This window comes from Rutilus rutilus (assembly GCF_951802725.1).
Source record: "Rutilus rutilus genome assembly, chromosome: 6".
Taxonomy (NCBI): domain Eukaryota; kingdom Metazoa; phylum Chordata; class Actinopteri; order Cypriniformes; family Leuciscidae; genus Rutilus; species Rutilus rutilus.
The window spans coordinates 3,877,301-3,902,637 of record NC_140214.1 but is presented as its reverse complement, the minus strand read 5'-3'; the positions used below and the strand labels follow the sequence as shown (position 1 = coordinate 3,902,637).

Below are 25,337 nucleotides of genomic sequence, written 5' to 3'. Positions count from 1 at the left end.
AAGAGAAGAGATGAGCTGCAAGAGGGAGGGGAAGATATTTGGATTAAAGATTGCGAGACACGTGAATTTACATTTGGCAGATGCTTTTATCCAAAGTGACTTGCATTGCATTTCAAGGTACACATTTACATTTATATCAGTTCTTGCTTTCCCTGGGAATCGAACCCATGACCTTGGCGTTGCAAGCGCCAACGCTCCACTGTTTGAGCTACAGGAAAGCTTAAAACAATAACGATGTGCACAGAAGAATAATTTATAATAAATACTGCAATATTTCATAGAAAGACAAGAACTGCCCATTTTGATTTCATGCTGACTTTAAAGGGAATATTCTGGGTTCTGTCGAGTATGGTCTCGAGGAGAGTTTAATCTCGGGTCAGTATTTAGCACGGTATCATTAATATGCATGAAATGAGCCTCAATCACCCTGCCAGGACTATTTCTGCCGGCCAAGCCTCTTCAGCCATGTAAAGGTTACAGCTGGAGTTAAAAATAACACACCATTACTTTTTATCAGATATCAAAGCCTATTTTTTTTTATCCTTGGAGGATGACCCCATTCCAGCTAGTCTAATTGTTTCGGAACCTCAGATTTATAAAGTTTATTATCCACATTTCATAACGGACAAATTTAGCTAAAATTGAACGGACTTGAGCTGAATAATGACACTATTGCAGAATTTAGCAGAATTTGTCTCATATTCGATGAAGTTTATTTTATTTGATCTATTTATGTTATTTTTATTTATTTTATTTTATCATAATTTTAGTGCACTCTAAAAATTGCTGGGTTGTTTTAACCCAAATTTGGGTCAAATATGGAAAAACCCAATGGTTTGGGCTAAAAATGTAACCCAATGGCTGGGTTTGTTCATATTTGACCCAAATTTGGGTTGAAACGCCCCAGCATTTTTTTAAAAGTGTGGTTAAAGGGATAGTTCACCCAAAAATGAAAATTCTATCATTGTTTACTCACCCTCAAGTTGTTCCAAACCTGTATGAGTTTCTTTGTTCTGCTGAACACAAAGGAAGATATTTGGAAGAATGTTTGTAACCAAACAGATCTCGGTCCCCATTGACTACCATAGTATATTTTTTTCCTACTATGGAAGTCAATGGGGACCGAGATCTGTTGATTACAAACATTCTTCCAAATATCTTCCTTCGTGTTCAGCAGAACAAAGAAACTCTTACAGGTTTGGAACAACTTGAGGGTGAGTAAATGATGACAGAATTTTCATTTTTGGGTGAACTATCCCTTTAAAACGTCTTTGAAACAAGCTGGATTGTATAAAGCGCAATATAAATACAGACGACTTGACTTTTTATCTTGAGAAATGAAGTTGAACGCAGACGAGTCTTAACTCTCTCCTGTCTTCCTCGCTCAGTTTGCCGGTTTCTCGTCTGAGTCTCTGTGTGAGAGGATCATGGACGCTCAGTGCAACATCCTGGTAACAGCAGGTAAATATGACACACACACACACATGGCTGAAGTTCATCTCATGAAAGTCCAGATGTGTTTTAAAGGATGTGTGTTTGGGCTGACTGTCTGTTTATTGGGTTTGTTCAGCAAATGAGCTTTTACAGATAAGCTGGACAGTAACTGATAACCAGAGATAATGTGAAGAGAGATGTGATGTCAACACCGGAAATCCTGTGTAGTCACACTTTTGACTATCAGCAAAGTCTGATTCACATTTCCTTACTTATTCAGGTCAATTAGACAGGAAAAGAATTAACCAACCAAAGTTTTTATGTGACGTTTCGTTTCGGTGCAGGTAAATATCTATGTTCAGGTCATATTTCACCAGAAAAAGAATTAATAAATAAATAAATAAATAAATAAAAAGACATTTATAATGTTACAAAATATTCTATTTCAAGTGAATACAGTTCTTTTGAACTTTCTATTCGTCAAAGAATCCTGAAATAATGCATCGCAGTTTCCACAAAAATATGAAGCAGCACAAACTGTTTTTAACTTTGATAATAATCATAAATGTTGATCTTGAGCAGCAAATCATCATATTAGAGTGATTTCTGAAGGATCATGTGACACTGAAGACTGGAGTAATGATGCTTTGATCACAGGAATTAATTACATTTTAGAATATATTCACATTTCAAATTATAATAATATTTCACAATTTTACTGTTTTTACTGTATTTTTGCAGCCTTGGTGAGCAGAAGAGCCTTCAAAAACATTACAAATCTGATTATAATAAAACAACATTTTATCGACCCCAAACTGTTGTGTGTGTACAGTACATAAAAAATATTGTATTGCAGTAGTTTTAGATGCTATAAAAACAAAATTATAGTAATAAAAGTAAGAATAATGGGAGTTATTATGAGAATTGAGAATATTATTCAAAATATAATTGTTATTTAATCATCTGGACGATTCCCTCATGTTTTGTTTCCTGAAGGACTGATAAAAATCCTGTGGACCCTTGACAGTTTCCATAAAACCTGCCAGCCAATCGGATTAAAGCTTACCATTTTTGTCTCCACAACGCATCATCTTACTGTCTCTGCTATCTCACGTGTTTGCTCTCTCTGTGTGTCCTACAGATGGTGTTTACAGAGGTGACAAGCTGATCAATCTGAAGAAGATTGCATCTGAAGCTCTCCGGCGCTGTAAGGAGAAGTACGTGTTTACGTGAACATCTCACCCGTCCATGATCCAGAGGCACTCGGCCAATCAGAAACTGCCAGGGGTTGCCGGGCAACAGCACAGTTTGGAAGCATGTGAAATGAGACATACATCATAGAGCAAACAGAATTGTGTAACGCGTGACTGGATGATGTCATTGATTTGGCACAATAATCATGATATTAGTCAATAAATGACATAATGCGATGATAAGAATGTCCATGAAATGTGATAAATGGCACCCATTCGCAGCAGCCTAGCATCATCACAGTAAACATTTTGTTTAATGATCTCTCTCTCTCCCTCAGCATGGCCTTGTGTGTTCAGAAGTGTGTGGTGGTCAGACATCATGCCTTCATAACAAACAGTGATGCTTCCAACAAACTACAGGTTGGTCAAAAGGTTGAGCTGTATGGACTTTTTACATCATGCTTTACTAGCAGGAAATATTACCATGCATTTTTCTTGTATGGAAAGCAGAAGCTCTTTTGTGTTTCATACAGTAATATAGGCTATTCATATCAGGAAGGGGGGCAGTGTCTCCTCAAAAAAACTGGATGAGAAAATAATTTTATAATAATAAAACAAAAATAAAACAATGCAAATATTACAAAATGTGACATTAAATCACTTGATTTTCTACAGTAACACTGTCCAACAGCGACACCCGCAGGTGAAGTTACAGCAGGACGCCTCCTCTGAGCCCATTGAGTTTTAACAGACCCCCTAATGCGTGCGCTGGGTTTAGTGGGGGGTCATTGAGAATGAATGGAGGAAAGTCACGTGAGAGGAGGCAATGCATCCATCGCACTGTGATTGGATATGACCGGTTATGATTGGTTCATGCAATAAATCCCGCCTCTTGTTTTCGTGCGTGTTATCTGAAGATAATGATGCCGTTAATGGGAAGATTGATTAAAAATTACTAAACAGCTCAGCCACTGAGATATCACCACTTTTAGTGGGTTTTAGTGAGCAACCAGCTTGGGGAAGTTAATGGTACGTCTTCGTGTTTACAGAGCTTGATGACTGCTGGAAATAAGTCGACTATTAAAAAGAAAACATTATTTCACAAATGATATGTATTGTTTAAATTGTTACTGCCTTTAGTTATTACTTTTGGAAAAACTGAAAAAAAACTGCGTAAAAACACTAACTTGATGAAATGTATACTTGGTTTTTATAAATATACAATTACATAGTGTAAAAATACAAAATAGAATTGTATTCGGTCTCTCTTTTTTATGTAATGTTTATATAACCAGGTGTTAAGTGTATCAGGGACATACATTTACATTTGATATATTATAAAAAAAGTGAGGCCTCCTAATTTTAAAACATCACTGATATATATATATATATATATATATATATATATAAAATGTATGTGTATGTATGTATGTACAGTGCAATGCATAAGTGAATACACCCATGCTAAAGTTGACTAAAAAGAGGAATAAAAAATTAGGAAAAATCCAACCTTTAAGGACACCAATTTTCTTTGTGAATGAATAATGTATCGTAAATAAATAAATGTTCTTCCTTAAAATACATGGTGCATAAGTCTGGACACCCCTATGTTAAATTCCCATAGAGGCAGGCAGATTTTTATTTTTAAGTATTTTTTTTTTTTTTAAATGTAGGATACTATGCATCCTGATAAAGTTCCCTTGGCCTTTGGAATTAAAATAGCCCCACATCATCACATAGCCTTCACCATACCTAGAGATTGGCATGGTTTTATTTCAGTTAGCCTAATAGCTAGTTTGATTTGCATTGAGAGATGATCTTATGGAAAGTACCCCATGCCAATCTCTTGGTATGGTGAAGGCTATGTGATGATGTGGGGCTATTTTAATTCCAAAGGCCAAGGGAACTTTATCAGGATGTATAGTATCCTAAAAAAAATATAAAAAAAATACTTAAAAATAAAAATCTGCCTGCCTCTATGGGAATTTAACATAGGGGTGTACTCACTTATGCACCATGTATTTTAAGGAAGAACATTTATTTATTTACGATACATTATTCATTCACAAAGAAAATTGGTGTCCTTAAAGGTTGGATTTTTCCAAATTTGTTAAATTAAGGCATTAAGTTCAATTTCCAAAATATGATTTTTTTATTCCTCTTTTTAGTCAACTTTAGCATGGGTGTATTCACTTATGCATTGCACTGTATGTATGTATGTATATATATATATATATATATATATATATATATATATATATATATATATATATATATGCATCCTGCATCATTACTCCCTTGCATCACATGATCCTCAGATTGAAAACTTCCTTTCATTCATTCATTTCTTTTGTGTTTGTATGTACTTCAGACCCCATGGGATGAGTCATGTGACATTTGGTGGGATGATCTGATGGACGGAGTGTCAGACGAGTGTGAACCAGAGTGGATGGACTCAGAAGATCCTCTCTTCATACTTTACACCAGCGGTTCGACCGGAAAACCCAAGGCAAGTGATTCCCTCACCTACAGTTTAACAAATGGAAGTATTAATATTCAGCACATGCATGCACTACAGTTCAAAAGTTTGGGGTCATTATCGATTTTAGATAAAGACGTTTATAATGTCACAAAAGATTTATATTTTTATTAAATGCTCTTCTTTTGAACTTTCTATTCATCAAAGAATCCTAAAAAAAAAAAAAAACATTTATTACGGTTTCCACAAAAATATGAAGCATCACAACTGTTTTCAACATTGATAATAATCAGAAATGTTTCTTGAGCAAATCATCATATTAGAATGATTTCTGAAGGATCATGTGACACTGAAGACTGGAGTAAATTCAGCTTTGATCACAGGAATAAATTACATCTTAAACAATCGTTATAATATTTCACAATATTACTGTTTTTACCGTTTCTTACTGAGCCCAAACTTTTGAAAAACACGCAATTCGGAATAAAGAATAAATGCAAGTGAATAAATGCAATGTGCATAAAGATCATATATGTTGTACAGAATAGCATAATAGCATACTATCGTATTCTATGCAGTTCTCATTGGGTGGAAAAAATGTATCCCATAATGCAATGCACCCAACCTTCCATTTCCATATCGATCACAATCTCCTTCTTGACTTCTTCAATTTTATTTAAAACTGTTTAAACTGCAAAATTACCATATTTATTCCCAATATGTTAATGCTAATTCACTAATTGTAGCATAATACTGTGAATATGTTCAGCAGCATGTACTGCTTCACATACTTTATAATAACTGGTAGGCAGCATTCAGTATGTACTGCACAGTGTGCACTAAGTAGTATGTTTGTATTCCATCACGACATTGTTTGATCCATTGATTGGTTCCTGTACAGGGGGTCGTCCACACTGTCACTGGCTATATGCTGTACACATCACTGACCTTCAAATATGTGTTTGATTATCACCATGACGACGTTTACTGGTGCACTGCAGACATTGGCTGGATAACAGGCCACTCCTACATCACGTACGGCCCGTTAGCCAATGGCGCGACCAGCGTGCTCGTAAGTTCTGGCGCCGCTGAAATATAACGCAGAATATTTACTTGTATAAACTGGTCAAATCCAAACTGTTTTTATTTTGGCATAGCAAATTCCTGTCATTTAAAAATATGCAATCAGTTTGTTCTAATAATTTACCACAAACAGTTTGACTGAAAGTGTGTGTGTGTGTGTGTAGTTTGAAGGTGTGCCGGTTTACCCTCATGTGGGCAGACTGTGGGAGATCATTGAGAAGTACGGAGTCTCCAAGTTCTACACTGCGCCCACTGCTATAAGACTGCTGATGAAGTACGGGAGAGAACCACTGCAGCGGTGAGCACACACACACACACACACACACACACACACACACACACCCACACCCACGTGCACAGAGAGAAACACACACACACACACACACACACACACACACACACGTGCACAGAGAGAAACACACACACACACACACACACACACACACACACCCACACCCACGTGCACAGAGAGAAACACACACACACACACACACACACACACACACACACGTGCACACAGAGAGAAACACACACACACACTCACACAGATACACACACACACACACACATATACACACAGGCACACACACATATGCGGACAGAGAGAAACACACACGTACACACACACGTGTACACGCACGCACACACACACACACACACACGCACGCACGCACACACACACACGTGCACACAGAGACAAACACACACTCACACAGATACACACAGACACACACACGCAGACAGAGAGAAACACACACACACATACATACGCGTTTGTGTTTCAGAGAGAAACACACAGACACGGACACACACACATACGCACACACACACACACACACACACACACACACACACACACACACACACAGACACACACGCACACATTTGTTTCACTGTATTAGTGAGGACATTACATAGACTTCCATTGATTTTATATCAGGTTATGATATTTTCTATTGCCAAACCCAAACTCTCCATCACAGAAACATGCGCACAACACTAGATTTAAATACAAACATGTTTTGGCTTTTTAACTCGTACCAGAACCAGTGAAATGACCCCACTAGTCAGTTGTCATAATATTTCATATATAGCCAAACCTGTAAACACACACACACACACACACACACAGTGGTGTTTTACTGGCCAGCAGCTCATAACTGTCCTCCAGGTGGCGCTGGAGGCCTCAGAAAGCCAAATCCTTCATTGAGACACATTGAAATCTCTGGTCGTTTTATTTGGTTTATTGGAGATATTGCAAGTAATTTTGTATAAACCTACTTTACATGAAATAAGTATTTTCATAACAACTGTTGCTGGTCTTATGCTATATAATGATCCATAAGTGCATGTTATTTGAAATAAACATTTGATTATGTCTTTACAACATTTCTAACATTAAATATACATTTAATAATATCAGTCGTGTTGACCTCACACGTTCATGTGTGAAGAGTTTCTCAGGGTTCACAGGGTTCATAGGGGACGGTTACAGAGGTACAGTCAAAGGTTGTTAGCTCCATCTATTGGACAAAAATTATTTGAAAAAAAATCTTCACATCTATATAGTTTTTACACAACAATGCACAGTTTGTGCTACAGACATATATATAGTATATACTGTATATATATATATTACATTTTCTTTGCTTTGCTATATGTATTTATTTATAGTAGTGGCCAAAAGTGATGTCAGGAGGGGATATTTGTTTTTAATGACCCAACAAGTTTTTAAGTCATCAAAATATGAGGAAAATATTTAATATGTATCAAATATTTTAAATATAAAGGAAGAACAAAACACTTGAGTAAGGTGTTTATCCGACAAAATTATTTGGCTAAAAAGCTGAACTACAGCTACAGGTTTTATTTTACTATGCAAAAAAATTAAATAAAAATAAAGTTAATAAATAAATAAATTATATATAATAATAATAATAATAATAATATAATATATATATATACATACATACATATATACTTTATAATAATAGTTGTTATTAGGTAACACTTTACAATAAGTTTTCATTTGTTAACATTAGCTAACTACATAAGTTGACATTAACTAAAAATGAACAAGACTTCTGCAGCATTTATTAATTTTAGTTAATATTAATTTCAGAATTTTCTAATACATTTTTAAAATCAAATGTATTTGTTAACATCAGTTAATGCTCTGTGAACTAACATGAGCAACTGTATTTTTATTAACTAACATTATCAAATATTAACAAATGTAAAAATATATTGTTCACTGTTAGTTCATGTTCATTAATGTTAACAAATGAGACCTTATTGTAAAATGTCACCTACTGTTATTATTATAAAAAAAAAAATTATATTTATATATTGTTTTTCCAATTATACTTGTATTATACAGATATTAATACAGATATTGTTTTTCCACACATTGGTTGTGTCTCTCTCAGGTTTGACCTGTCCAGTTTGCGTGTGTTGGGCACGGTTGGTGAACCCATAAACCCGGAGGCTTGGCTTTGGTATTATGATGTTGTGGGTCAGCGACGCTGTCCGGTTATCGACACCTTCTGGCAAACGGAGACGGTAAAACATTTACACCAATCAAAACCAGCCAAGACACATACTGACCAATATTTCTGATCCAAAGGGTGGTATAATGCGCTTTTCACAAGATGTAAAATAAGTATTTAATGTCCCCAGAGTGTGTGTGTGAAGTTTTAGCTTAAAATACCCCACAGATATTTTTATATAGCATGTTTAAGTTGTCACTTTTTGAGGGTGAGCAAAAACACACTGGTTTTGTGTCTGTCCCTTTAAATGCAAATGAGCTGATGCTCCCGGCACAGGGGGCGGAGCTTCAAGAGCTCGTGTCCTTTTACCTCACACACACATGCACTGAACATTTCAAAAAAAATTAACCTTTTATGTTCAAACCAAAGTCAGAAAAATGGAGAGACTCAAGAAGAAGTGACAACATGTAGACAACATTTCTGAATGGTTAGTTGATGAATTTATGAAGCTTATGTGTAGTTAAATTCTAGTCATTGATTAGCATATTCTGTCATGATAATCTATAAATCGTGTTCCGGGGGCGGGGTTTATGTAAATTCTAGGGTTGGTGATGTCACTAACCCGGGAGGAATGTGGTGTAGTCTCTACCAGCCGTTTGTTGTAGTCCTTAAAAAAACATTTCTTTAAAAGCAAATATCTCCCTTTGCTTTGAGCGTCGTAACTTTGCAGATGTTGTTTATGCTCAAACAGCAACATTACACACTAACTAAAGTTAGAAAAGTGAAATCATAATCAACCACCCCTTTAAAAAAAACTTTAACTGTGGTAAAATCAGCATCAAGTGGCTTATTGCTTGTATAAAATGTCTGCATAAGACACTAATGCTCAGTTAATAACTGATAAGTTCAACTCAGTTTGTTGTTTGGGCAGGGCGGCCATGTTTTGACCCCTCTTCCAGCTGCTACACCACTGAAGCCTGGCTCTGCCGTGAGTCTCAGTTATTACACATCACATCCGTCTTGAGGACAGTTAAAAACAGGAACGCATGACTCTGATATCAGTGTCTTCTCTATGCAGACATGCCCGTTTTTTGGAGTCCAACCGGCCATTCTCAATGAACACGGGGAAGAATTAGAAGGGGAGGCGGAGGGATACCTGGTGAGATTTACATCCTAGCTTCTGATTGGTTAAAGGAATAATTCTGTCATCATTTACTCACCCTCAAGTTGTTTCAAGCCTGTATGAATTTCTATGTTCTGCTGAACACAAAAGAAGATATTTTGAAGAATCTCGGTAACCAAACAGGTGATTTTCCTACTTATTTTTTTTCCTACTATGGAAGTCAATGGCGTCCAACATTCTTCACAATATCTTCAGGTTACACTATATTTTAAGGTGTCATTGTTACAGTGTAATTATATATTTAAGTACTGAGTAATATTAAGCAACTACATGTACTTACTATAGGGTTAGGGTAGGATTAGGGTTTGGTTGAGGGTTAGTTGCATGTAATTATGCGTAATTTACTGTTATTACTATGGTAAGTACATGTAACATATGCAACAAGGACACTGTAAGATAAAGTGTTACCCATCTTCCTTTGTGTTCAGCAGAACAAAGAAACTCATACAGATTTGAAACAACTTGAGGGTGAGTAAATGATGACAGAATTTTCATTTCTAAGTGAACTTTTCCTTTAAGACAGGTTTTGTTAAAGTCAACATTGGATGGTGTTCCCAACCCATTCTATTCACAATATGTTTTTCTATTCGGATGTAAACGGATGTTTTGTGTCTCAGGTTTTCCGGAAGCCCTGGCCGGGAATCATGAGGGGTGTGTACGGGAATCAGGAGCGCTTCGAGAGCACCTACTTCAGAAAATTCCCGGGATTCTATGTGACAGGAGATGGTAATGCACACACACATCCACTTCATAACCAGTGCCGGTGAATGTTTTCTCACTAATTACATCGTTGCTTTTTATAGAATTTTGTGTTTCTTTTTCTCACATTGGTAAAATTAATGAGGCGATTTTTCTTACAGAACAAAAACATTATCCTTTGTGTTTGCTATTAAATTAAAGTCACTCATTTAAAAAAAAACTATTATAATGTAATTTCAAAAGGTAAGGTTACTTTATATGTTTTAAAGACATTAAAGTCTAATCTAAGTGACAAATTATGATACATATGGTACATCTCAATTAAAGTCGTCATGAAACGCAAGTTGTGATAGTCTGTTTTTCCCTATTGTGACGTATATCCGGAGTGAAACGGCTTCTGGAACAACAACAAATGTGGGCGGGGCTTGATTTTGTCCATGAGGAATTGATTGGATGGTTGTGGTTTGCTATTGGTGGATCTGGTGTGAGTGACAGGTTGCCCCGCCCACATCATCAGAGAAGAGATGAGCTGAGCTGAAAGAGGGGAAGATATTTTGAATAATGATTACAAGGCACATGAATTTAAAAAAAATTGATAAATCATTTATAATTAATTCGCCGATATTCCATAAACACAAAGAAATGTTAATTTTGATTACATGGTGACTTTTGCAGCGTAACCAAACTTGTGTTGTTGTATGGTGTTACTGAGTGTCGTTGTGTCCTCAGGCTGCCGGCGGGACAAGGACGGATATTACTGGATCACCGGCCGGATCGACGACATGCTGAACGTCTCTGGTGAGACCTTGAGAGATGATGATGTTTCAGTGCTGCCACCTGGTGCTTAGAAATGCCATTTTATATTATTTTGGCTTCTCTTAAAGGGATGGTTCGGAGTAAAATCAACCTAGGGTCCTTTGCACCATGACCTCGAGCCAAACCCCCCCCCCCCAGAAGCCTTTTTCCCTTGGTCGAACATTATTAAAGTTAGAGCTTATTTAGAGATATCAGCCGAATGGTTTAGTGCAGGCGCTAATGGATCCAAGGATGCATCTCGTAAATTACCCCACTAATAATGCCCAGAATGGTGCCAAACTTCTACAGTAGTACAAATAGGTTCTGTACTCATAAAACGAGGCATTGGAAAGTTTGTAAGTGCATCAGGAGTTTATTTAAATAACACTTGCCTGATGGCTCATGCTACCGCTAACCCGGACTTCGAGGTCACTTCTGTGATTTGGGAAAAGCCCGTAAAAGTCCTGCCAGACAGCGATGCATTTTTTATTATTTTTTCCGCAGTGTTGACAACTTAGTGTTAGCTAATAATTGTTACTATTATTATATTATATATACCATACCAATGATAATATTACCAATAATACCAATAATAATATTATTATTATTATTATATATACCAACAAAATATTAGTGCATTCCTGTAACTGGGCGTCGTTACACTACATCCTTATGCATCGCAAGAACGGGTATTGTTCAAAATTCATGTATAACTTTGATGAAAGGTTTTGATCCAGTTCAAATGTTGACTACTGTATATTTCAATATTTTAACTGCAATTAAATACAAAAAAAAAGAGAGAAATTCAGGACGGAGCAAATACTTTCTCATGGCACTGTGGCTGCATTTATTTGATCAAATATACAGTACAAACCATAATTTTGTGAAATATTAATACAATTTTAAATATTTTTTTTTACTTGAATATATAGTAAAATGTAATTTATTCCTGTGATCAAAGCTGAATTTTCAGCATCATTACTCCAGTCTTCAGTGTCACATGATCCTTCAGAAATCACTCTAATTTGCTGCTCAAGATCAACATTTCTGATTATTATTAATGTTAAATAATGTCGTGCTGCTTCAGATTTTTGTGGAAACACTGATACATTTTTTTTTTAGGATTCTTTGATGAATAGAAAGTTTAGAAAAACCTCATTTATTTGAAACAGAAATCTTTTGTAACATCTTTAACATGTCACTCTTGATCATTTCAATGCATCGTTGCTGAATAAAAGTTCATTTACTGACCCCAAACGTTTGAATGTTAGTGTTTACAGCCGTCCCGTGTGTTCTCTCAGGTCACCTGTTGAGCACAGCTGAAGTCGAGGCGGCTCTGTCCGATCACCCGTCAGTGGCTGAAGCTGCAGTGGTCAGTCGGCCTCATGCAGTGAAGGGAGAGTGTCTGTACTGCTTCATCACACTGAAAGAGCACGAAGAGTTCAACCGCACGCTGACGGAGGAACTCAAGAGGAAAGGTCAGTGGATCAGATTAAACACTATTAAACTACAGGGCTGATGAATGCTTGAATCTGATTGGTTGCCGAACATTCTAAGGGGTGCAATTATTTTCAGGGAAACGCCCAGCTAAAGTAGTTCCAGGCAGGTTTTGGCCGCATCACAGTTCCATATCACTACGCCAAATGATCACATTTATTTCAAAGTTCCTTATAGCCTACAGCAGCAAAAGAACCAAAAGCCACAACTGTAACGAATTTCCACTGGAGGCAAGTTGAAGTGAACCCAAATGCAACTTTAATTCCAAAACATAATCAAACATTAAACATCAAACAAAGGCATGACGAGGCATGAAACTGGAAACTGGAAACTCAAAAACAAAAACATCAACTGGAAACATTTAATACTTGACAAAGACACAGGGCAAACATGAGGGCTTAAATACACAGAAATACAAGACAAGGAACACCTGTGAACAATGATTAGACGATTAACCAATGACAAGACACATGGCAGGATCACATGGCAAACAGGGAATCACATGACAAGACACAGAAACATGAAAATGACAAGAAACAAAACCCAAAACGTGACACTGACCAAGCAGACAGATATAGTAAACAACAGGATAAAAACGTTTTTATTATGTATGGAAAGCACATATTCTCTCTCTCTCCCACTCAAACACACACACAGTACGGACACACACTCGCACAGAAACGTGTTGTCAGCGCCGCTCTGACGATTTTATCAGTAAAATAGTTTAGCAACTTAAAAGCTACATGGCATTTCTCACTAGCGATGTAACAAAGGCGCTGTTCTTGAAGCAGATAAACTTACAGTTTCACAACAAAAACGCGAATCTCTGAAGACGATGATGTCATGAACATGGGTATCATGTGTTCAGTCTCATGTGTTTCATCGCCATCTAATGGCCTGGCAGCAGAATACAGCGTTTTTAGTCGTTTTCGCGGATCCATGTCGTTGTGTAAACGTACCTGAAGACCTGCTGCGTCATTTTCTCACAACACTTTGCGTTCATTTAACACTTTGATTACAAGGATACTCAACAAAACGTGAATTTTGGCATCATTTTGTGTTTTTTGTTTAAGAGAACTCAATGTGAAAACTATTGATAACAGAATATTTGAGTTCTTTTCTAATAATTTAACGGCCCATTGTCAATTATTCCTTTACGCATGTAACCGGTCCTAATCGACCCGCTCCGAGTGGGATTTGAACCATGGTCTCCAGTGTGGGAGGTGGGCATGCTAACAGTCGCTAGCGTCAGTCGCTAGTGCGTCTCTGTGGAGTGAGGTTTACACACACAGCTCTTAATGGCCTAGATCCGTTAGACATAGAAAATGCAATCTGAATCTATTTCACACTTGCTAACTTCTATGTGGATTGTTTTGTCATTTAGTGAGGGAGAAGATCGGACCAATAGCCACCCCAGATTTCATCCAGAATGCTCCAGGGCTTCCCAAAACACGTTCAGGTACTGGGATCATTCTCAATTCCTCCTTGTGTTTGCTTTTGCTCCTGAAACTCAAGCCTTTCACCCGTCCGACAGGTAAGATCATGCGGCGAATTCTGCGACAGATCGCATGCAACGAAAAAGACCTGGGTGACCTCTCAACCCTGGCCGACCCCAAGGTCGTGGAGGTGCTGTTCAGCCAAAGATGCGAGACTGCGGCGGGTCTTTCTCAAGCCGGGACACCGCTGTCACCCTGTGTGCATTAAAGACTTTGGGTTTGGGCTCAGAACCGGTGCTGGTTCTCCTAGATCAGATCCGAAGGGTGGAACTCTGCCCATAGTTCAGGTAAAACAAACTAAAATACAAAAAGAAGTGTTGTCAAGATAGCTCACCTCAGGACTTCCCACATTTTTTATATTCTTTTGTGATGTTTTACGGTATTTGCCCCATCCTGATTTTCTTTTTTTGTTTGTGGATTTAATTCATTCATAATTGCAGTTTAGCAACAGTTGAAATCATGCTAGCAACATGCTAACAACATGTTAATCATGTTAGCAACATGTTAAAACATGCTAGCACTGTGCTAAATCATGTAAGCAACATGCTTAAACTGCTAACAATATGTTAAGTCATGCTAGCAACATGTTAATCATGCAAACAACACGCTAGCAATGTGCTAAATAATGCTAACATGCTAAATCATGCTAGCAACATGTTAAAACATGCTAACAATGTGTTTAATCATGTAAGCAACTAGCTACAACGTGCTAACAATGTGTTAAATCATGCTAGGAACATGTTAATCATGTTAACAACATGCTAACAGAATTTCACTTTACTAAAACCAATTTTATTATAGACAAGGGTGTAAAAACACTTCATTATTTCATTTCACAAAGGAGCAGCAATTTTTTTAGTTTTAGTTGCCGAGTCCGACTTGACTGCAACCAGTTTGTTTTGTGTTGTTGAGATTTTTCTAATTTCCCTCTATTTGATATGAAACAATTGTGTGCAATACAAGAGGAAAACGCAACATGCTTTATCATGGCATCTTGAGTAGGATCTTACTAACCAGTTGCTAATGTCATTTAAAGTAGTTTAACAATAATATTTGCACATACTGTTCTGTTTATGTTTTTATGAAATAAAACGTATCTGATAAGGTCTCTCAAGTTTTTTTCATTCATTAAAAGTTGTTTATGTATGTTAAAATATGTATATAAAGCTCATATTTCAACAAAAAAATATATTTATGACTATTATGTGACATAGCTTTAATGCCGATCAATCACCTTTCCACCAAATTCTCATTATTTGTTTTATTTTATTAATTCTTTTTTGATATTAGTTTAAACTGGTATCAGACTTTTGCACAGAGCCGGACAGTAACGGAGTACATTTACTTGAGTACAGTACTTAAGTACAATTTTGAGGGATCTGTACTTTACTCAAGTATCATTTTTGGGGAGTACTCATGACTTTACTCAAGTACATTTTAGAGGCAAATATTGTACTCTTTACTCCACTACATTTCTATCCATGACCGTGAGTACCCGTTACTTCATCAAAAAAAAAAAAAAAAAAAAAAAAAAAATTAAATCTCGGAAACCCTCAATTTGTTGTTTCCCTCTCAAACGTGATTGGATTGTGCAGGCGCCACTGATTGGGACAGCCTATCAGCAATCACCTCAGCTTTCCACCAAAGTCATCTCTATTGTCAGATTTAGATAAGAGACGAAACCATGGTCGAAACAATGGATGAAGACGCAGCAGGTCCATCCCGGGAATGTGCCAACCCATGGCCCCACCTGACCAGACTATTTCAATTTTCTGAACAAGTTAATGATAGTTTTCGCTTCAAGTGTTTGCTGTGTTTACCAATGTAAGCACTGTGGCAGTAGTAATGCAATATTTAAAAAATTTACTCTTGTACTCTTGATACTCAAATACTTTTAACAACAAGTACTTCAGTACTTTTACTTAAGTAGACATCTGACTGTAGTACTTTTACTTGTACTTGAGTAAAATTTAGCAAGGGGTATCTGTACTTTTACTCAAGTAATGAAGCTGTGTACTCTGTCCGCCTCTGCTTTTGCATAACAGTAATGAAAGAGTTCTTGTGCTTAACTGGCATAAAAATAATGTTATTCATGCTAAACTCTATACCTATACTAAACTCTATACCTAAACTTAACACAAACCTGTTGATATCAGTAGATTTAAGTAAAACATGAAATGAGCTTTTCAATTACTGAAGAGCACCTCAAATATCATCACATCAGTTTTTAACATTTTACTTAATTTGAGGTCGTTTGAAAAAATTGGCCCTTACAATTAGCCAAACACACACACACACACACACACACACAATCCCCCTCGTGTCTCATTGAGAATAACACAAACTTGCTGAGTGCTTCTGTCCTGTTGTGTTATGCTTCAATCTTTTTGTTGCTGATGTAAGATCATATTTGCAGGCAGTGAAAGATTATTTCCATGTTCTTTATCAAATGATCATTTTGTTCAAGCTGTGATCGGATCATCTTTTTCTTCCTGTTAAGCTCCATCACAACAGATGCTTCCAGGCAGAATATGACAGGCTAATATTACAAGAGCTTAAAAAAAATCATATGATTTAAATGAGATCTGAAAGTCTTTTCTGAAGAGTGTTACATCATAACATAGCATTAGTGTTATGCCATCGTTGGACTGCATATTGGACTGTTATTATGTAATGAGTTTTCAAGGATTTATCAGAAACATTTTCTTGATATTCTGGAAGGATATTTTATATATATATATATATATATATATATATATATATATATATATATATATATATATATATATATAGGGCTGCAGTGGTGTCGTTACCATGACAACAGTCATCTTGGAAAGTCTCTTCATCTTAACAAGAGCGTGCAAAGGTTTAGCAGCCCAACAATGACTGAGCCATCTGCCAGTCACACACACACACACACACTGTCATGGTCTGTCACTGTCTCATAACCAGTTCAAATGAATTACAGTTGTAAAATGATTAAATGTTTTTCAAATCTAAGGGAGAAAAAGACAAAAAAAATAATTAACCCTGAAAAGTATATGAAAGGATCAAAAAGAAACATGGAAAGAGATGGACAAAACAATAGAACAGATAGATAGAACGATAGATAGAACGATAGATAGATAGATAGATAGATAGATAGATAGATAGATAGATAGATAGATAGATAGATAGATAGAACGATATATAGAATGATAGATAGAATGATAGACAGACATACAGACAGACAGATAGATAGATAGATATAACGATTGATAGACAGAATGATAGATAGAATGATAGATAGATAGATAGATAGATAGATAGATAGATAGATAGATAGATAGATAGATAGATAGATAGATAGATAGATAGATAGATAGATAGATAGATAGATAGATAGATAGATAGAATAGAGTCGAGGACTCAAGGTTTAGTGTTTGACGGATCCAATCTCTTATTTAATTACATATTCTCATCCATACAGATTGGATTACCATTTGGGAGGAGAAGACCGAGACGTTCACACACAGTCTGGTGTTTTGTAAGTTTAGCCATGGAAACCCATTAAGAAGATTATCTGAGACAGAAATTAAAGTGTCGACCGCTCACATTCACGCATACGTGTCCCTGAAACACGGACGGGACAATTAAATAAACAGAGGGATTTATTTGAATGAGATCATTGTAATTAACTTATCAGGACCCAAGAGTCAAGCACAACCTCAAATGAGATCTCAAGTCCATTTCCAGATCAGTCAGTCATTAGCGTTAAGACATTAAGTTATTAGTTTGTTAAGGCAGGCATCACAACTATTGCACAGACAATCAGATTGAATTGAACAGATTCAACAGATTGTTCTAAATCAAGATCAGCGGTAGGAATATTCTCCACATTTATCAGAAATATCTTAATGTTTACATGTGATTTTTGTGACTGAGGTCTCACTTTCATTGAGCTTCATCTCAGCTGGGCTGAAATAGAGTTGCTGTTGTGACTGTGTGTCTCATCGTCATAGTCTTCACAAATGATCACAACTTTTATGAATTTTGAAGCATAAATACATTTGCCAGAATTAAAAAGCTAGAAAACATGGGGTTAAATGGAGGCCTAAAATCTCATGAGCAATAAAAGAGCAACATCTGAGCAATAAGTATCTCCAAACTCAAATGCCAAATTCATCTTTCTGAATCCTAGAGTCCTAAAGATATGCGTTTCACATTCAGTGAATTACAGCATGTTGGCATGCATGCATGAATTACATATGTTGTATACATATGCATACAACATGAATTACATATGTTGTTTGATGAAATCATAACTTTATTCATGCACATAATGATTTTGAAATCATTGATTTCCTTTACATTCTGAGCTTTGAAGACATTCACGGCCTAAAAAAAAACTTGAATAATAATGGATATTCTAAAACAAAAATGTAATTCTAAACAAAAGCAGTTGTCCACTTAATTCTGGCAAAATATTCAACAGCTTTATCTTGAAACTGAAATGAAATTCAGCAGGGAATGAGTACAGCAAGTCAAACTGTTAAACAATCTTTCCTAAGATTTGATGAACTAATGCAGTGTTCTGGAATACTCTGTGTAATTGCCCAGCTACTGATTTCTTCCATAGCTGTGCTAGTTGTGTTGTGTAGTACTCTTTCTGCTCACATAATATAATAATTAAACAATTTCCATGTATTGATATATTTGGCAAATAGCCGTGTAATAAGTGAGATACTGTCCTGTCAGCCCAGTCATTAATTACAAAATATACTCCATTAGGGCGATTTAAGACGCTACAGCTTCAAGACCCCAAACTTTTGAACGTAGTTTTTATGCTATTTTGTCAAACGCAATTGTTGTCAAACCTCACATTGACGTGACATTGAGATCACGTGACCAGCTTAAATAAAATAAAAATAGTAATATTAATCATGGGTGTTAAATACACGTGAGTAGATTATGATGTAAATTCTTCAGCATTTAGCCTAGTGCTCATTTAAAAAAATCCTATGAAATGAAAACTGCAGTGATGTAATACTAACTAACAAACACGCAATAAGAGTGCCGTCTCTGAAACATCAGCTTTGTGTTGTCCTGTATCAGCAGTTCCTGAAGTCCAGATGCAGTGATTATATAAGAGCTGAAAGCCTCGTTTATCTCTCAGGTGTCGTTAGAATAAGAGTGTAATGTGACCTTCGCCTCAAGCGCTGGATGAGTCTATCATGACACAGAACTCGCTGCTTTAATCTCAACACACATTCGCTCTGAACACTGTGTTACACTGAAATGAAAGGATTTGAGAGTCCTGGGAAATCTCCTTACAGCGACCTCATGCCTGCAGATCACTGACCTGCTGTCAACACACACACACACACACACGCGCGCGCGCGCACACACAAACAAACACACGTCCTCAAACCGCCTTTGAAAGTTTTAAAGGGATAGTTCAAACTAATTACTCACCCTCATGTTGTTCCAACCTTGTAAGCCTTTCGTTCATCTTCAGAACACAAATGAAGATGTTTTTGATGAAATCTGAGAGCTTTCTGTCCCTCCATTGACAGCTACGCAACTGTCACTTTGATGCTTCAAAAATAATCGTAAAACTCTTCATAAACACTGATCAGCACACACAAACAGAAGCTCAACCTAACCTGATTGACGCACGAGATTGAATCTCATTGAAGCTCAAACGTGCTGCGTAACACGAGAATGACGTTTAGTCTTCAGTAACACGATCCTTCAGAAATTTGAAATCTGATTTGCTGCTCAAGAAACATTTCTAATTATTATCAATGTTGCAAATAGTTTCGCTGCTCCACATTTTTTTTGTAGAATCCCTGATGCCTTTTTGAATGAAAAGAAAGTTCAAAAGAACAGCATCTATTTGAAATAAAAAATCTTTTGTAACATTACAAATGTCTTTACTGTCACTTTTAATTAATGTAATGCCTCTTTGCTAAAACATTATTTTATATATATATTTTGCATACTTTTTTATTTGAAACAAATAATTCACAAAATCCTTTTCTTTTTTTTTTTGTAAATACACATTCAATTTATTACCAATTTAACACTCTATCATTAGACATCTGACAGTGACTTAATTTAAAACATTCATAATTTTTTTCTTTTTCCTCCAAAGAAAAGAAACATCTGAATTCATAATAACATCTATACAAAGACCAGATAATAGGTACAATAATGGGATTAAAAAGTGTTCTTAATGCAAATTCAATGGCAACAAAAAAAATGACACGAGCCGCCACACTGTTTGTGTGTGTGTGTGTGTGTGAGATGAGTGTGTGGTGGCTTAAATCATGAGCTTTATCACAAGGTACAACAGCGTCTGAGTACATGCACTAAAGTGCTAGTGTTTAAAGGCATGCATATCAAACATGATATCTGCACAACCGCTGTCCAAACCCCAGTCCACACGTCTCCAAGAAATCTGCACAGGACGCCTAGTGGAATATTGGTCATATGTGGAACCAATCCTAAAGCATCCCAATATAAAACGTCTTATTTGTTCCAGAACATACACTGATGAATCAATAAAAATATGATCTGGGATGTTGATTAACCCTCATGTTGTGTTCCGGTCAGTTTGACCAGGAGAGGGTTTTCTTTTTCCTGAAAATGCTAGTTAATGTTATTGCATTGGACTAAAACTGACTATTGGGTTTGATCTTTTTATCAACTTTCAGATTTTGTATTTCTTTTTGGAACGGACTGATCGTTCATCTGAGCTTATGCACCTTGACAAAAAGATCGAATCCAATATTTGGTGATAATATAGCATATTATGATAAATTTACAAGCAGTTTAAAAGGCGGGTCATTTTTGCCAAATTAAGTAAAGGATTTTCAACACAGAACAAGGGTTAAGAAATGGGGTCTATGTCGTTTTAACCCCAGGTTAAGGTTCATTTTAACCCTGCGTTGAGCAGCATTGCACACTTGTTCATTTTGAAAGAGTGTTTGCATCACTTTAACTGTCTCAATGGTTTGCTAATTAAATATTCATACATTTAAAACAGTTGCATATGCTTACAAGCATTAAGCGTTTTTTTATTCAGACCTGATTTACAGACGTCTCATTGAAACAAATGGAATTTGCTTTGGGATTGGTTGTAGTTATGACAGCTTATTTCCAACTGGAATCCCGTGGATATTCCTTTAGGGTTTTGTGACTTGGGAAATGTGCATAAGTATAATCAGTGTCAATATACTCTCCTGTCATCATTTAACATTCAGTTTTACATTGGGTTTTAAAATACATTGTTATGATTGACATCATGTATATCATTCGTCCCTGTCGAACTCGAGTGTGTGGTTTTTAGCCTTTAGTTTAATTCTCCTTACAAAGTCTTTTTAAATTCAAGCATCAAAGGTTTCCAACAAAAATGGGATGTACGAGAAAAATAAGAAAATAGTTTTATAAACTATATACACAGAACATAATTTAACAAAGGATATTCAACCCTCCGAAATAGAGAAAAAGAAAAAAAAAACGAACGCAAATGCATGTAAACTTTTATGCTGTTCTGACAAATATTATTACTATCCAGTATCAGAACATCTGAAAAGAAGTTCGATGTTTTACGACCAGACCAACACATATAAAGTCATATGTATTGCATACATGTACATTGACACACACACGAGTACGGGACCGTTGCGAGGTCACGTGTGTGTAGGCACCTCTTATGGAACACTTTGCGGTGTTTTGCGTCAGTACATTCCAGGTTCTTGATAATTCCAAAACGGAAGTTCTAGAATGTTTTCCGAATGGTTGAGTTCAGCTGGTGCTCACAGGACTCTGCCCTCTAGTGGCAGTTCAATGGTTCTTAGAAAGGTTCGCGATGGTTCTCGATGGTTCCGTCGCACCTGTGGTCAGGCTGGAACGGGGGATGGTAAAGGAAAGTCAAAGCATATAATAATGATCACCACGTGACCAGGGGCTTCGCTTTCTGCTTACCTTTTCTTGGGCATTTCAGAAGTAAAACAAGTATGCGCTCTAAATTCCAATTCTTCAATTCATACTCACACTTGACAACTAAAAGGGGGTTGGCAAAAGGATGTAGTCTAGGCTGGTTAAGTGTGTGGGGAAACCTCCTGCCCGGGGTCCTCCGTCTCCGGGATGGCCTGAGCCGGTCTGACGGGCGAGGGGAAGAGGAACCTCACTGTGCGCTGCGTGTGTGTGTGTTTGGGTGAGGATGAGGGCGAGTGAGCGGCCCAGCGGGACGGGGGTCGACGGTTGGCGGGACGAGCCGGTCGAAGGAAACAGGAGTCCAGAGGTGGAGCCACTGAGGAACGGGGCAAATCCTGCAGTCAAGGAAGAAAACATGTAGGATTTCAAACTCTGAGCTTCTGAAGGAAAGTTTTTTTTTTTTAGTCAAGTTAGTTGGTGGTTGGTCTGCAACAGTGTTGTTATTGTTAACTAAAACATAAAAAAAAAAAAAAAAAAAAAGTTAATTTGTTAATAGAAATAAGGTTGAAATTAAATACTGGATGAAAAAACTTAAATACTGAAAAACTGAAATAAATACGTTTAAGTTGAATTACTAGAATTACTAAAACTAAAATTTAAATACAAATAAATGAAAGCTATATAGAAATACTAAAAAAGCTAAAACTGATATAAATGACAAACACACTTAAACTAAATTAAAATGAAAACTGATAATCTAAACATAAAAGCTAATTTAAAATATTTAAAAATACTATAAATAAAGCTAAATAGAAATATAAAGAAGTAGAACTATTAAAACTTAAAGTAAAATAAAATATATTAGATGGAAATCTGTAACTTAGAAAACTTGTTGAAGTACTAGAATTACTAAAACTAAAATAAAAATGAATTAAATCTACATAAAGCTGAAGTAAAATAAAATATAAAAAAAAAATTGAAAAAATAAATGTTGCCTTGCCTTTACCAAAATAAAACAAGTTAAAGTACTAGTATTACTAAAACTAAAATTGAAATAAAAATAAATTTAAGCTAAATAGAAGTACTTAAAAAAAAAAGATAAAATCACAAAACTAAATTGAAATGAAAACTGAAAATCTAAAAATAAATGCTAAAAATAAATATAGCTTTATAATACTATAAATAAAGCTAAATATAAATAAGTTATTTAAAATAAAGTAATACATAAATATTACATGGAAAACTGTAACTTTAAAAAAAAACTTAGTTGAAAATATAAATGTTGCCTTAGCAATGAACTAAAATAAAATAAGTAAATAAAAAGCTAATTCAAAATATATATAAAAATACTATGATGGCATCTAATAATAAAATAACAGTGGTCTGAAAGTAATAGTGCTTTTACATGAACTAAAATCGATAAACATCATTCATGCATTCTGTGGCCGAGAGTAAAGAAGAATATTCAGCTGGTTTTGGACTGAGTGTCTGCTTTTGAGGAAATACGCATTTTGAGCTTGATTTATTCTAAACAATTGTCTCCAGCGATAAAACAAACATTAAAAATGAAAGAGATTTCAGAGTGAGAGGTGGATATTTTCTGTGGTTTGAATAATTCAAAAACAGGGATTTACTACTGTACGTCTGCTTTCGGAGACTTTGATGCTGATACAAAGTGAATTTGAATGGAGTTTCTGTGGAACTCTGTTTATACACTCCAGTGACATCATAACCAACACGAAACACAGAAACTAAAACTAAAAAGAAATCTAGTTTAAATTATTTATGTTAATTTAAATAAAATAGAAATATTAGATGAAAAAAAACTAACTTAAATAAAATTACAGTATTAAAATTACTAAAACTAAAATGGAAATAATTTAAATAAAATATAAACAAATTAAAATGACAAAAGCACATAACACAACTACTAAAACTATAAAGATTGAAGGCAATTTTAAATATTAAAATATTAAAAAACTCAACCAAGCATCAAGTTGTTGTTAGAAGTGAAGAAATGAGACCCAGCATTAGCAGGTGTTAAAGGGCACAATCAACACACACAGCAGCCAATGAACCCTACACACACCACTAGCACTGCTAGCATGCTCACGTCCTGTTAACATGAGATAGTACAGTACAGTACAGTAAACCCAGAAAGCACAAGATGTTATGGTGTAGTCTCCATCAGGGCTGCTGAGGTTAAGACCCTTCGAAATGGACAAACATAATACAATTACAAATACAGAAACACGTAACAGCCAAAGGACCTAAGAAAAATTTTAAGTTAAGTGATTATATATTAATAGTCAAAATGGTAACGCCATCCAAAAAGCCACATTTGAGTTTGATATACAGTGACACTTAAGTCACTTTAAAAAGTGTGCAAATACTTTTTGTCTTCATTTAAAATACTATTTTTATTGTTTTATACAGTGACACTTAAGTCACTTAAAAAGAAAGTGTGCAAATACTTTTTGTCTTCATTTAAAATACTATTTTTATTGTTTTATACAGTGACACAAGTCACTTAAAAAAAGTGTGCAAATATTTTTTTGTCTTCATTTAAAATACAATTTTTTATTGTTTTATACAGACACTTAAGTCACTTTAAAAAGTGTGCAAATACATTGTCTAAATTTTAAATACAATTTTTATTGTTTTATACGGTGACACTTAAGTCACTTTTTGTCTTCTTTTAAAATACTATTTTTATTGTTTTATACAGTGACACTTAAGTCACTTAAAAAAAATGCAAATACTTTTTTGTCTTCATTTAAAATACTATTTTTATTGTTTTATACAGTGACACTTAAGTCACTTAAAAAAAGTGCGCAAATACTTTTTGTCTTCATTTAAAATACAATTTTTATTTTTATACAGTGACACTTAAGTCACTTAAAAAAAGTGCAAATACTTTTTGTCTTAATTTAAAATATTATTTTTATTGTTTTATACAGTGACACTTAAGTCACTTAAAAAAAGTGTGCAAACACTTTTTGTCTTCATTTAAAATACAATTTTTATTGTTTTATACAGTGACACTTAAGTCACTTAAAAAAGTGT

At 35.4% G+C, this 25,337-nt stretch overlaps 2 protein-coding genes across 5 annotated transcripts in view; one reads left to right on the top strand and one right to left on the bottom strand.

The window, feature by feature from the left end:
- The window catches only part of acss2l (acyl-CoA synthetase short chain family member 2 like), a 21,554-nt gene extending 6,098 nt beyond the window's left edge, over positions 1 to 15,456 (top strand). The window contains exons 5-18 of the mRNA XM_084411241.1: positions 1,389 to 1,461; positions 2,576 to 2,651; positions 2,966 to 3,047; positions 4,999 to 5,136; positions 6,008 to 6,178; positions 6,354 to 6,487; positions 8,619 to 8,751; positions 9,610 to 9,666; positions 9,757 to 9,837; positions 10,479 to 10,587; positions 11,290 to 11,358; positions 12,657 to 12,833; positions 14,237 to 14,311; positions 14,387 to 15,456. Of these exons, the coding sequence (XP_084267367.1) occupies positions 1,389 to 1,461; positions 2,576 to 2,651; positions 2,966 to 3,047; positions 4,999 to 5,136; positions 6,008 to 6,178; positions 6,354 to 6,487; positions 8,619 to 8,751; positions 9,610 to 9,666; positions 9,757 to 9,837; positions 10,479 to 10,587; positions 11,290 to 11,358; positions 12,657 to 12,833; positions 14,237 to 14,311; positions 14,387 to 14,556 (1,545 nt within the window). The 3' untranslated portion in view covers positions 14,557 to 15,456. The remainder of the gene's footprint in view (positions 1 to 1,388; positions 1,462 to 2,575; positions 2,652 to 2,965; positions 3,048 to 4,998; positions 5,137 to 6,007; positions 6,179 to 6,353; positions 6,488 to 8,618; positions 8,752 to 9,609; positions 9,667 to 9,756; positions 9,838 to 10,478; positions 10,588 to 11,289; positions 11,359 to 12,656; positions 12,834 to 14,236; positions 14,312 to 14,386) is intronic.
- Positions 15,457 to 20,881: 5,425 nt separating this feature from the next.
- mtcl1 (microtubule crosslinking factor 1) overlaps positions 20,882 to 25,337 on the bottom strand; it is a 92,316-nt gene continuing 87,860 nt past the window's right edge. For 3 of the 4 annotated variants that reach the window (XM_084411885.1, XM_084411886.1, XM_084411887.1), the window contains one exon: positions 20,882 to 22,666. In XM_084411885.1, coding sequence (XP_084268011.1) covers positions 22,436 to 22,666 — 231 coding nt within the window. In that variant the 3' untranslated portion in view covers positions 20,882 to 22,435. The remainder of the gene's footprint in view (positions 22,667 to 25,337) is intronic. The other variant, XM_084411888.1, reaches the window with a different exon arrangement.